This window comes from Sinocyclocheilus grahami, unplaced genomic scaffold (assembly GCF_001515645.1).
Source record: "Sinocyclocheilus grahami isolate Dianchi unplaced genomic scaffold, SAMN03320097.WGS_v1.1 scaffold209.1, whole genome shotgun sequence".
NCBI classification, from domain to species: domain Eukaryota; kingdom Metazoa; phylum Chordata; class Actinopteri; order Cypriniformes; family Cyprinidae; genus Sinocyclocheilus; species Sinocyclocheilus grahami.
The window spans coordinates 504114-518781 of NW_015505388.1; the positions used below are offsets into that span (position 1 = coordinate 504114).

The window sequence follows — 14668 nt, forward strand, 5'->3', positions numbered from 1 at the left end:
GCTCCTTAAATGTTTAAACCCCAGCTAATTTCAAGACGCTGGCATCACGTGGATCACCCGCAGTGTAAGATGCTCAAAGCTCAAGATGTTCGGTAGAAGTTCGATCGGTCGGTCGGTCGTTTGTTCGAACGTTTGATTTTAGCATGGAATATGCTTCATATATTTCTCTGTTCACGCTCCACTTCATTTGCCAGTGAATTCAACGATATTATCAGATCTCCAGCCACCATGTTTCAAACGATCCAAACGTACCACGCTTCCGCCAATCCCTGCCTTGAAGCAATGATTGACGGAGGGTGGGCGTGGTCAGCTCGGAATGCATTTTCAAATTGAATTTTGCTACAAATATCCCACAGCGTCATGATGAAAATGCAATGTTCTAGTGTTCTAACTGTTAGTCTAAATGCATTTAGGAGAAATAGCATTTAAATGATCATGTTGCTTCCATTTCTGCTTGAACATGTTACACATATCAAATCAAATTGTGCAACTTATAAAGCGTTCAAATGTGCATGCAATTTACATATTAAGACTACTGTTGGAAATGGCAAATGTAAATTATATAATTTCATTGTCATTTTCCTTTTGCAACAAACTTTGCATGTATGGGTAATGGAAAATGTAAATTTAAATACAGAAATACATTGCCATTTTGCATATTGCATTTTAAATTGAATTTCACTACCTATATGCTTCCATAAATATCCACTCCAAATCGGTCAGTTAACAATTTTATGTTTTAAAAACATATTGACAATATGTTAAATGTAAATAAAAATACAATATGGTGAATATGAATACAAATAATACAACTACAAAATACAGTTCAATGACCAGTGACCGCTTTAATTTTAGTAAGTAAATGAAGTATGACGTTTAGTGTCAAGGCTCTAGATACCTGTAGAAGTTGTACTACATTGGGTGTCTTGTTGAACATTTCTTGAAGTTGGTGAAGAATTATGTTGTGACAGTTGCTACAGCCTGAATTGGGCCCCACAGTCCCCAGGGCCAGATGGTAACGCTGGGTTACTGAGTTCCACTGTATCGTCACCTGAAAGAAAGAGGGACTTGTAGTAAATGAAATCACTAAATAAAGAGATTAAGGATCTTTAACGTCTGCATTTTAACAAGATGAAAAGGTTTTTACCGAGCTGCCTTTGGTGTTGCCATAGCACAGAACCAGCTTTCGGTAATTGTACAGCCGTATCTCTGAGAAAAGGCTCAAATAGGAGGGCATTTCTGGAAAATGTAGATTATTAATTATAAGCAATTTAAGTTCTTCAAACCATTCATAAGTCAAGAGTTTTTTCATACCTATAATAACATTCAAAGGTTTGGGGTTGGTAAGATTTTTTTAATGTTCATGAAAGAAGTCTTTATGCTCACAAGTTTGCATTTATTTGATAAAAACATAGTAAAACAGTAATACTGTGAAATTATAAAAAAATTTAAATAACAAAACTTAAAATAAAATTGTATTAAAAAAAAAACGATTTTAATATATTTGTATTCCTGTGAAGGAATTTAAAATAGATGTAATAATTTAATACTTCAAATGTACTATGGCACCAAAAGAATACAAATCATAGCTAGCATGGTTATTACAAAAACTCAAATTAAAATGCAAGAGATGCAACTAGTTAGAACAGTGGTACCTACCAGGTAAAGCGCGTGAGAACTCCAGCACACATTCATAAAGCTGATTAATGCTGTTCCAGTCGTTCAGGAACATCTCCACCACCTTCCTGCCACCCACCGGCTCCGAAAGAGGATTCTCATAAGTCAGGTATACATGCCGCGTGGAAGCTGAATTGAAATAGACAGAAAATATTGTAAAAGACACATACTTAACTTTTTAAAAAGCTGTTAGAGGAAAATTAACTATCTTTACCTTGCTCTTTGTTGGCTGTGCTGTTGAGCGGACAACTGGAGAAAACTAAATCTGCCACCCATGTGCGATTATTCCGGCCCTGTAGTCTGAACGTACAGTCCAGCAGGGAGCGCTCCAGAGCTTTTCTCGTTTCCTTACTCACTCCCTTACAATGTGGAACCCTGAGGTAGAGAAGGAAAACAATTGGTAAACTACCATCAAAAGTTGGGGTCAGTAAGATTTTTTTTATACATTTTTGAAAGAGGTCTCATCCTCAGCAGGCTTGCATTAATTAGATTTTTTTTTTTTTTTTTTTTTTAAGTAAAAACTGCAATATTGTGAAATATTTTGTATACTAATATTTTTTATAATTGAAAAATGTTTTAATATATTTTAAAATACAATTTATTCTTTTGACACCAAAGCTGAATTTTCAGCAACCATTACTTGATGCTCAATAAACATTTCTTATTTTCAACATTTAAAACAGATGTGCTGCTTAATATTTTTTTGTGGAAACCATGACACATTTTTTAGAATTCTTTGACACATAAAAAGTTTCAAAGAACAAGAACAAGTCTGGTTTATTAACTTCAGAGATGCTTGAATTGACAACCAGAGATAAATCTTACTTCAGAATACGTATGGCATGGCTACAGCCGTCTCCTTCGACCTGAACCCCTTGATGAGGAATCTCCATATTGGATAACTGCGAGAATAAAAGACCATTCAGTAAACACAAAATGTGACATTTACAACGAATAGCTTCAGATAATATAACACTGCTTTCACCACCTAAAGGATATGCAGTACCTCACAGCGTAATCCGATGAGAGGCATGTTGGTGTCACACATGGCCACCAGGTGGGCCAGCTCCTTATTGAAGGCACACATCTCTCCTGACCTCTTGGGTTTCTTTGGTTCAATGGCACTTTGCTCTCCTGACAACTACGGAGTGACCAAAGCAAGACTTCATTACATACAATTAAAAGCTGAACAGCACAAAAGAAAAGGCACCCACTTCACCTCTTTAAAAACAACACAAAGTGGTTTAAAGGGGTCATATGACGTTGCTACAAAATAACATTATTTTGTGTATTTTGTGTAATGAAATGTGTTTATGTGGTTTAAGGTTAAAAAAAACACATTATTTTCCACATACTGTACATTATTGTTTCTCCTCTATGCCCCGCTTTTCTGAAACACGTCGATTTTTACAAAGCTCATCGTTCTGAAAAGCGAGGTGTGCTCTGATTGGCCAGCTATCCAGTGCGTTGTGATTGGCTGAATACCTCAAGGGTGTGACTGAAATTTCACCCCCCTTACCATACTGTGATGCCGTGTTCCGGCGCGACGAGACAAAACCAATAAAACCCATTATAAACGAGGCATTTGTTGCATCCAGTGGGGACATAATTACTGATTATAATGACTTATACTGTATTTTTATGCGTTGCGTTGCATAGAATCATGTCTGCATTTGTGATCGGAGAAACGACAAACAACAAGCGCTACTCTACACTGCTCAAAACTCACGTTTGAATCATCAGTGGAAAATCCTTTAAATATGAAAACGTATTTACAGGCTGCGAGTCAGCTTTATTTGTCAGCATCATAGACTGTATAGCAGGGTTCCTCAAATCTTGCCCTGGAGGTCCAATGCGCTGCAGAGTTTAGCTCCAACCCTGATCAAACTCAGCTACCTGTGATTTTCTAATGATCCTGAAGACATTGATTAGCATGCTCAGGTGTGTTTGATTAGGGTTAGAGCTAAACTCTGCAGGAAAGTGGATCTCGTGGGCCAGATTTGAGGATCCCTGCTGTATAGGGTCAGCATGCGCACTGAAGGGGAAACTGGGGAACTGAATTCATCGGAACACCGGCATTGTAGGCTACTCTCTCAGGAAACAGTCCTCGTCCTCCGTATGCGCTGCACACATCTGAATACTTGGGTTGAAGTGTTCTGGAACAGTGTTGTAAATACAACTTAACCACTGATTTCTAGTTGTGTCCTCTTTTGGAAGACCAAACAAAGTAGTTTCGCTTTCACAACAAAACACACAGCGTCTCCACGACATGGCGGCAGCGGCAACAATACTACAGCGAGAATAAAAGTTATGCCTTCTTTCTTTGCTTATACATTTGGGCGGTGTTATGCAAATCTTCCCACATCGTGATGCAGACATGTGGGGCGTGTTAGAACGAGTCGTTTTAGGAGGGTGTGGACGAGTCTTAACTTTAATGAAGAATATCTCTTTGGGTTTGAGACTTTAGTCTTTGCAACTTGCTTGTAACACTCCAAAGAGAAAGGAAAACTTGAAATTGCATCATATGACCCCTTTAAGATGTTGAAGAAAAAGCTAAGAAATATTTTTAGGCACTACAGAGTATGATAACGTTTAACAATAATGTTGAACACACAGCTCAGTATATTCCGTTGAGTATCCCACCTTCCTCTTGGCCCCTGGACGAGCCATTCGTCCAGATGAAATATCCTGCACAAGCTCCTCCAGGTTGGGCTTAAACTGCTGCAGCAGCTGAGCAGAAGGCAGTGCATCCTCACTCTCAATCTGACTCACAGACAGGAAGTAGTACTTATACAAGAGCTTTGTTGGATTGTTGGACACATCAAACATCTCGACCACCTGAGGACAGTCAAGATTTAATTAAATGTTTCAAGTTTACACAAAAGCCTTTATGTGTGAGATAAATACATTAAATATTAAAGTATTTACAATATAGTATTGTGGGAGGCGGGTGAGTTTGATGAAAAGGCGATGTTTTGACAGGTTGCCCACAGGATGCGTGGTTAAGTTAGATAGGTGGAGAGTGTCTGTGCACAGTGTGGGAAGATGTTTCGCAGACTGTCGACATCTCTGCTCACCCAACCAGAATCTGTTAAAAACATAACAACATCAGCCACTGTCACAACTTGAAACACACCAAGAACGGGTAGCTTGACTGCTTACTTTAGCTGTTGTAACCATGTGACGATGCGCTTCATGTCATCGTTAATATTCTTCTCAACATCGTCCAACATTGACTGATCTGGAAAGAAACAAGCGAGGCAAGTTAAGCAGTTGATTTGTTCAAATGATCTGATGTGTATCCAATGGATATGTGACTAACCGACTCCATAAAGCATTGGCTGAAACATTCCCGAATGCAAATCGACAAATATGTGGAGGCACTCAGATCGGCCACAGGGCTCCAGTATTGGTATGACTAGTGTGGGCAGTGCAGTCTCTATGAAGGCTGAAAAATAAACACACAAAATGAATCCTCTTAACGCATATAAAATAAACAATTGATTTTGATTTTTGATGTTTTCTAGTTGAAGAACGATACAAAAATGAAGATAAAGAACATAAAAAAATAAAATATAAAATAAATTATCATTTTAAATGCACACAATATTATTTTAGATTTGCTTCCCTGTACAATATAACACAGCCTCTCGTAATTTTTTCCTTATTTGTTGTAAATCAATTTAGTAACCAAGCAGTAGGCAAAACATTATATTCCATTTTTGAAAAAAAATTAATAAACGCAGCAAGCACAATCATGGTGAAGATCTTTGTGGAGTAAAATACTCACAGTTATCACTAGGGTTACTACTTTTTAGGATGGCTTTGAGTTCTTGAAGTTTCTGATTCGAGCGGGCATGTACACTATCAATCAAAAGCTTTTCAACCGAGAGATGATCAATCTGAAAGAACAGCCCACAAACAAACATAAGCTTTTATCCTCATTACAGTTATTATACAGAACCATTCAAAAGTTTGGGGTTGGTAAAAATGTTTTAATATTTTTGAAAAAAGCTTCACTTATGTGAGAAACCGTTACTCCAAACGTATGTGTCACATGATCAATCAGAAATCATTCTAATATGCTGATTCAGTGCTCAAGAAACATTTCTTCTTATTATTAATGTTGATACAGTTGTACTGCTTAATAAAGGATTCCTTTAAGAATAAAAAGTTCTAACAAAACCCTAACATTATTAATGTGTTTACTATCACTTTTGATCAAATTAATGTAACCTTGTTGAATAAATTAATAGTATTAATTTTCCACAGACCCCAAACTTTTGAATGGCAGCATATATAATCTAAGAAAACCCCATACAATGATCGTCGTTATGGAGCTATCAATGCTACTATCAACAAAAGAGATTATTTTAACCAATGATACTCACCTTCATGGCTCTTTCCATTAATCTGGAATCGCAGGCAGGGAGTGGAGGCTCATGGGAGATCTGTAATGGCTTGGATCCATCTGTCTCATCAATTCTGATGGTGACCTTGTGCACAGGTGCTGTGCCAGTCTTTCTACCCAGGACCTGTTGACTGCAAGGCAAAAATCATGAGATGCAAAACCAAAAGAGAAAAATTCAATTAAATCTCTGTAGCAATCTGGCAAATTTTCAAACCTACTTCCAGACAGACAAAGTGAAGCACTTGGCAGGGACGTAGCGCTCCACCTGCACTAGATCACCCCACCGTTCTCTGATCAACATCAGAGTTTGAGAGTGCAACACCTCCAGCTGCAGTGATAGGCAAAATGAGTCTAATACCATTAATTAAGGAAACTATTTCGATTTGTTTGCTTTTTGTCACTACATTTATTTTTATAACAAAACTTCCATTTAATAGTTTTGCTGACTTGACTATTATTCCAAAAGTATTCTAGAAAATACTGATAATAAAAATGAGTAGATGTGTCTAAACTGACTAGTAGTGTATTGCAAAATATTTGGGCTGGTTAAACAAAAGCTATGGTTTTAACCCCAAGCATGGGCTGTTAATTGAGCAACCAATCAAACGTTCTACTAAATCACAGAAACCAATCTTAGTCTTGATCTGAAAGGATACGGAGGCAGTTGTACATGTCCTGAAGAGGCTTGTCATCTCCAAACAGTCGAGACTGCACCAACTCATGGATATAATTCACCTGCATGCTGTGTACCAATGCCCGTCCATCTAAATAAATCATATATTAATACTTATTAGTAGTACTTTAAAAGATCTGTTAATTAATAACTATTAATAAATTTTTATAATTATAAACTAAAAGGATGCCTTAAATTGATCAAAAGTGACAGTAAAGACTTTTACATTGTTACAAAAGATTTACTTCAAATAGGGCTGCATGATTATGACAAAAATCATAATCATTGTCGATTATTCCCTTGCAATTGTAATTGCGATTATTAATTACGATTATCACAATTTACACTGAATGATGTTAATACCATTGTTTGAAGCAACTGCATGCCGTATTTTTATATGAAAATTGTTTTTACTCTATTTTTGATCAAATAAACAGCCTTGGTGAGTATAAGAGAGAGTCTTTTTTTATTTTATTTATAAAATCTTAACTTTTGAACGGTAGAGTAAATAAATAAAAAAATATATAAATATATATTTATTTATTTTATACATATTTAAATAAAAGATAAGGAAAACAAGGGTACATGCACAGGGGTCTTATTATTACACACCGAGTACATCTTACCTCCAGTTTCCTTGTCTTCAACTAGAATCTCTAGTTTAAGAAGTCTCCAAGGGATATCAGGATCATCCCCCATCACTGTCAGTGTGGCTTCAAATTCCCCCTCAACTCGAAACTTTACTCGCCCATTGGCTTCACAGGCAAAGAGATCATAGAAACAAGTAAGATCATTTATAATCAGAATAAAACACACCGAAAATATAGCAAAAAAAAGTTTGGAAACATACTTATTCCATGGCAAAATCCCCAGTAGATGTGTGCCGCTTGTAACTTACCCACAGTTAAGTTGGCCAGTTGTGGGGGCAAGTCAGTGGTGACTAGTCTGTGTCGCAAGATTTGATTCAGCTGATTTAGCGTGGTCTGCTTCTCTGCTTTGGTTATAGGGTCGGGAGGAATAATTTTGTCCTGAAAAAATAACACCATTGCCGTTTATTTCCTATTTATAATATCCACTTTAAACTCTTGAACACGGTGTTTGACTACTCACTCGGATACACGTGGGCAGACGTGGGTAAGACCCTGTGGTCAGTACATCAATGGCGAAAGGGATGGCAAAACTAGGCAAACGTGCATGCACCAAAGCATCCCTGGCCAGTGATGCCAGTCGGTCAGCCGTGTCAACAAATAAATAGGCTTGTTGATCCAGAAATGATGAGATCATCTGCAAACAGAGCTAAGAATGAGGACTACAACAACAAGAACGAAAATAACTCCGATTGGAAGCGCAGAAATAAATCACGTACCGCACATTTCTCCACCTTCCCAGCATTACTTGCCCATTTCACAAGAGCAAGGAGACGTACAAAGAGCTGCCGTGTCCGACTGGCAAACTGAACGATTTCAATTTTCCTGTAAGATATGGTTTAAGTCAGTTACATTCATATGCAAGCATAATGTAACTCAGGGGTTTTCTATCTTTTAGAAGCCAAGGACCCTCAAATCATGTGAGGGACCCCCATCTTAAAATTTGAAAAAAGGCATATATACAGTTGTGTGTATAAAGACCTAATTTGTATTGTAAAAAAAATTGTTATCAATATGTCTAAGATATTATTTGGAAAATAAATAACATTATTGCAATTGGTTTTTTTTCTATTCATTATAGTAGTGTACTTTATTATTACTTATTTATTCATACATCCATTCATTTATTTCCTTATTTTAATCTAAGTAAATAAATTAGTAAACATTTCTTTTTACCTTTTTTTCTCTAAACTTTTCCATGAACCCCTGGCACTGCCTCGGGGCCGTCATTTGAAAACCCCTGGTGTAACCAAATTACATTCATGTTTTTGAGAATCTAAGTGGAAACTCCATGGCAGTTTCTTACCTTTCCATGTCTGTTTTTCGAGGAAGTCTGCGAAAATCAATAAAGGTAAGATTAAATAATATCAATATCAAATTCCAGCACAAAACATTTTACATCTAGACAACTTGGAAGTAAAATAAAGATTCATAAAGGCCACAGAACAAGAAAATATGTATCTCCATATATGCTCCAATTATAGCAATTACAATATACTTGATATCAATAGACTTATTCCATAGATAAAACTTAACACCTGTGTCACCCGCTATAACCACCATAAATTCACCTAGGCTGTTATAAACAGAGAGTCACCACTGAAGCCCCATTCAAATAAACTAGCTTCATGTTAAAATATTGATGTGGATAACCAAAATAAACATAGCCAAGTAAGAAGTCATACATGGGTCAGCAAGAGTTGCAGCAACATCCCCACATAATCTCTACCAACTTAAAAATCCAGATTTATACATGATCTGACATGATCTGCAAAGCAAAACATTTGTCAAGGAAACATAAGGGCCACTGCTAAACTAAATCTAACTTTATTTAAACATGCCTGCCCAATGACTCATGAACTCACAGCTCAGCCAGTAGCGTGATCTCATGGTAGGTTCGCTGCAGCAGAAACTCGATCAGGAGGCTCAGCCGGACTCCTTGAGTGGCCGGGGCTCCCGGCGGAGGCTGCGGGGCTGAGGTCGGACCCCCGGCGGGGACCAGCTGCCCGTCCGAACCGATTTGAACTGGAGCCATTTTAAAATACAACGGTAGCGATGAACGGCCACGGATCCGACCCTTTCCACTCGCGTTTACCACAAACTAGTTCGAAAGAATATTATTACACGTTCGTCCTAATGTATATAGGTGGCGGAAACGATTTCAACCCATGGAGAAAAGAAGAAATGAGTCTGTAACATGTTAAGATGTGGAGAAATGTAGCCCCATCATCATCCACTGGAGCTGAAGCAGGAAACAAAACTCTTCTTTCCCTAAATGGCGCTGGATAGATTATTTAAAATAAAAGTCTAAAAGCCAAAAACGTGATTTAAAAAATATTAGATTTGTTTTATTTCCGTTCTATTTCTTTCACAGTACACAAAAACGGAAGACTAACTTAATTTTTCAAAATACGTTTTGTGTCTATGAGAAGTCAAATAACATTTTATGCAACAGTAGCTGCTGAGTAGGGAAAGCTTAGGGGACCTTTATTTTGCCATCAAGATAATACATCAAGGATGACAAAATAAAACTAGTTTTTAAAACTAGTTAATGTTACGAAATGTATGCTAATTATTTTTCTCAAACAACTTTAGTGCTATTCGGGGTTTTTTTTTTTTCATTCTTAACAGGACTTCTGAAAACTAAATATCGTATCGAGAGAGAACGAAAAATTATGGATGAAATCAAAATACCTTTAAATATTCTATAGTCTTTGATGAAATACTTTATCAAAATAATAATGTTATTCCAAAACCACATTTATTCAAATGTTTTAAATGTTATGTTTGAGTTATTTTTGCATGCGGTTTTATTTATAAATCTAATCAATACATCTTTTTCTTTTTTTCTTTTTTTTTTAAAGAACATTATATAGACAAAGATAAAAGCAGTCACAATGTAGAACAAAAGAAATAAGAAAAAAACAACAACAAGAAAAATAAAACTACAGGGTACAAGACAGGGGTATATAACTAATCACAAAAGATCACATCAAAGGAAAAGATTAAAAGACTTACAAATTTCAATTGTTTTTAAAGCCTTCTTGTTACACGAGTTAAAGATAGTCCCAAAGTAATGCTGCAATTCAGCAAGCAAAACATAAAAAAGTGGTTTTTGAACTGAAAATGTACATTTATGCATATAAAATTTGGTTAATAAAATAAGAAGATTAAGTATATTTTGTTTTTCAGTAAATGTTCTTTTTTCCCATTAACAATTCCAAACAAAACATTTACCCAAAGTAAAGAAAAAATACTTATCAACGTTCTCAGTAACAAACAAGGAAAAGTCTTTCCACAATAATTTAGAGTAATGGCAAAGCCAAAATAAATGCACAATAGTCTCTGAGTGCTACAATTTGTATCAATATCTTTTTTGAATTTCTTTAAGAAGGTATTAACAGGATATACACGATGGACAATACGAAAGGAAACTTCTCTTATCTTATTAGTAATTAAGTAACTATTTGGAATCAGCCAAATTTTCCTCCAGGCAATATCAAAAACAAATCATTCCAATAAACTGTCACATTTGGAATTGAAAGATTTTCCTTGAGAAATAATAAACGTATTGATCTATTAGAAGAAGTGGATGAAAAGCAATATTTCCCCACCAATGTAACAGCAGGGTCTAAAGAAGGTCAAATAGAAGGTAGGGGATACGTTGAAATTGTCTAATAACTCCAGATGGTATGGCATCGAATACAATAGCAAATTCTTTAGGGGTAATAGGAATGTTAAAACGATTAAGAAATTCCTCATAGTTTAATAAAAGGCCATTTGCATTAAATAATTGACTTACAAACAAAAGATCTGCCTCAAACCAGCGCTGGAAGAAAAGAGATCTGTTTTTATATAGAATATCTCTGTTATTCCATATAAAATATTTATGAGGAGAAAAGTTGTGCTTGTATAGAAGAGACCAGGCGAGAAGGACCTGCTTATGGAATTGAGATAATTTATCGCACTGCATGATATGCACTGCATTTCTCTCTTAGGTTTGATAGATTTTGGTTTAACGTTACAGTGTTTAACGTTACAGTGTTTAACGTTACCCGATTAGCGTGAAAACAGTGTCGCCCGCTGCTGCTTCAGTCATCTTATGGTACATTATCCAAATAAAAGTGTGTGTTCAACAAGTTGACAGAAGTCGATCCATTTCTTTGTTGGAAACTTTTAAATGACAAAGTATAATTGTTGTCATTATAAATATTCATTTTTCCACGGCCACGGAGGAGAATCACAGATTGTGGGTCACATTCAGCGAACAGTCACGAACTCACTGTACTTTTTATATTTATTTCAACAAATGACAAGCTAAATCAAATCCTAGGAGCTTGGGGAAAGTTTTGTAGCATTTTCAAATGCTGGTTTAATGTGCTAAGACAGTGATGCTAATAAAAGACATGCAGATGAGCCAGAATATTAACGCGACATGTTTAAATGTAAAATGTAAATGTAAATGTTCTTTAGAAAACCTGGCTACTATCATTCTATATTAAAGGCTCAGCATGACCCTAAAATAGAAGAGGTTATACGTGCTGGTAAGTTATTTCTCCAGTCATGAAACCATGTTTTATTTAAAAGTCTGATTTTAAATCATCTGAACAGGACATATGGGGAAAAAATATTTCTGAAAATTGAATTTATTTATTTATTTTTTTAGATATGCACAGAACCTTCCCAGACAATATTCAGTTCCGTGCCTCCTCCCAGCCATGTTTACAAAAAGCCATGTTTAATGTACTTCTGGCTTATGGACACCACAATAAGGATGTTGGTTACTGTCAGGTAAGCCCTTTTACACACATGGCCACTGAAAGTGTCACTTGAACCCAGGATGTATTGAAGTTCCTACTGTAGATGAGAATCTAAAACTTTTTGTTGTGTGTATATTAGAGAATAGTCAATTATAATGAGTGAGGAAGTAAGACACTCTTAAACTGCTGTAATTTTGTGTTGTTTATCCTGTCAATATAATGTCTGAACCCGTTGTATCCGTCTGTATTCAAATCAATAGGCTGCAGAAATGAATCGCTTGTTGCCTTTTTAGGGAATGAACTTCATTGCTGGATACCTCCTCATCGTCACCAAAGATGAGGAGAAGTCATTCTGGTTAATGGATGCTTTACTTGGCAAGATCTTACCAGGTCGGTCACATTTACCCTCTATTGTATGTAACCAGGACTTCTTCAAAGCATCATGCATAGGTTAATATGTAATAGGTAATTACTCCATTAATCAAAACGTAATAACTTTTTTCCACTTGAAACAACTTTCTTTTTTAGATGACATCACCTAGACCTTGTGGGCGGGGAAAATAATGTTAACCAATAGCCAAATAAATCTTGCCAATAGTTAAAGGGATTCCCCCCTAAAATGTAAATTCTGTCATCATTTACTCACCCTCATGTCACCAAAACTTTATGACTTTCTTTCTCCTGGAAGATAAAACAAAATATTTGAGAATTCATGTGTCCATATGGGGGAAATCAATGGTCACCAAAACTTTTGGTTATCAATATCTTGTGTTCGGCAGAAAAAAGAAAGTCATACAATTTTGAAACAACTTTAGGGTGAGTAAATGATGGTAAAATGTTAATTTTGTGTTAAACTGCTCTTTTAACACAGCAGTTTCATGTTTGTTAACTGTAATGTTAATGTAATGAATGCTCTGCAAAGTTAAGTGTTTTGAAGTGCTCAAATCACTTCACCACATGCATAGGAGACATCTGAATATTCTGTTTAAGTTATAAATACTCAGAGATTATGAATTCATCCTAATTCCATTCTGCATCATGTTCCATGCATATGTTTTTTAATTATTATTATTATTTAGACTATTCCACACCAACAATGCTGGGGCTCAAGAAGTGCTTGGAGAACTTGTCAGGATGAAGGTTCCTGCTGTCTGGCAGGTCATGAATCAGCATGATGTAATGTGGACTCTGGTGGTCTCTCGCTGGTTCATCTGCCTATACGTTGACATACTTCCTGTAGAGGTGAGGATGAAGTCAATGGTTGTACTTTCTGAAAAGAGTTCAATGGTAAGCTTTGAAAATTCAACAATTTTGAAATTTTATGAAATCATTATTCGGTATTATGTAGCATATTATGGCGCAATATTGAATGTAATGATTGGTAGCTATGTGTTTTTCTCAGACAGTGCTGAGAATATGGGACTGCCTTTTTTACGAGGGATCCAAGATCCTGTTCCGTGTGGCTTTGACGCTGATTCGTCGCAATCAGAACCTTATCTCACAGGCACAGAGTCTCCCAGAAATCTGCGAACGCACGGGGAATACGTAGAGGACTGCCACACATTCATGCAGGTAAATTCTGTGAATGCTATTTATTCACCTAGTAATACTTACAGAAGTCTTTATAATGATGTGTTTGTTCTGAAGAATATTTATTTGTCATCTACCTTCAGAAAATCTTTATGGAGCCAGGAGGTCTCTCTACAGCAACAATTACTAAACTCAGGAAGATGTGAATTGCATTAGTTCTGCCCAAAACCCTCCTTCACACTAAATGGTGAACATGGACGTACAGTTTTGACAGCATGTGAGATGAGAATCCTGTCATGGCAAAAGCTGAATTTTCAGCAGTCATTACTCCAGTCTTCATTGTCACATGATCCTTCAGAAATCATTCTAATATGCTTATTTTTGTGAACAACATTTGTAATTATGTTGAAAAGCAGCAGTTGTGCTGCTTAATATTAATATTCTATGGATACGGAAATTAAAAGTATTTTGAAACATTAGAAATGTCTTTACTCTGATCAATTTAATGCATCCTTGCTGAATAAAAGTATTCTTTTTTAAATTATTATTTACTGACCCCAAATTTTTGAACAATAGTTTACCCAAAACATTTTATCATTTACTGGAGGCATATCATTCCAAACCCGTATGATTGTCTTTTTTTCTGTCAAACACAAAAGTAGATATTTTGAAAGTTAGTAAATTATGAAAGAATTTTAATTTTTAGATGAACTATGCCTTTAAGAGGAATACATTTTTTTAATTATTTGCTTGTTAATAACAGTAAGTTTTCTGTTCACATTTACGGTTGATGAAATTAAATGTATTAACTAAATAAAGATATTTAGCAAGCAAACTCATTTTCTTGTCTTTTATTTTATTTAGAAACTTAGAATCGCATTCCCTTAAAACAACATGAACTTCATAGCAATCAAAGCAACACTTCAATATCCACAAAAAAACTCCATATATGCAGTCATTCCATATGAAG

The 14668-nt window shown here is 35.8% G+C and overlaps 1 protein-coding gene and 1 pseudogene across 1 annotated transcript in view; one reads left to right on the forward strand and one right to left on the reverse strand.

Annotated features, from left to right (window-relative positions):
- Window positions 1–9658, reverse strand: part of med14 (mediator complex subunit 14) — a 21025-nt gene extending 11367 nt beyond the window's left edge. Inside the window, exons 1-20 of the mRNA XM_016286451.1 lie at window positions 9274–9658; window positions 8715–8741; window positions 8128–8233; window positions 7872–8045; window positions 7660–7789; window positions 7388–7516; window positions 6745–6852; window positions 6307–6439; window positions 6069–6219; window positions 5468–5579; window positions 5000–5125; window positions 4840–4918; window positions 4606–4765; window positions 4321–4515; window positions 2684–2818; window positions 2503–2579; window positions 1892–2052; window positions 1660–1806; window positions 1148–1239; window positions 899–1051 (exon numbers count right to left, since the gene is read on the reverse strand). Coding sequence (XP_016141937.1) covers window positions 899–1051; window positions 1148–1239; window positions 1660–1806; window positions 1892–2052; window positions 2503–2579; window positions 2684–2818; window positions 4321–4515; window positions 4606–4765; window positions 4840–4918; window positions 5000–5125; window positions 5468–5579; window positions 6069–6219; window positions 6307–6439; window positions 6745–6852; window positions 7388–7516; window positions 7660–7789; window positions 7872–8045; window positions 8128–8233; window positions 8715–8741; window positions 9274–9443 — 2565 coding nt within the window. The 5' untranslated portion in view covers window positions 9444–9658. The remainder of the gene's footprint in view (window positions 1–898; window positions 1052–1147; window positions 1240–1659; window positions 1807–1891; window positions 2053–2502; window positions 2580–2683; window positions 2819–4320; window positions 4516–4605; window positions 4766–4839; window positions 4919–4999; window positions 5126–5467; window positions 5580–6068; window positions 6220–6306; window positions 6440–6744; window positions 6853–7387; window positions 7517–7659; window positions 7790–7871; window positions 8046–8127; window positions 8234–8714; window positions 8742–9273) is intronic.
- Window positions 9659–11870: 2212 nt separating this feature from the next.
- LOC107595863 (growth hormone-regulated TBC protein 1-A-like) lies at window positions 11871–14004 on the forward strand (annotated as a pseudogene).
- Window positions 14005–14668: the final 664 nt, after the last annotated feature.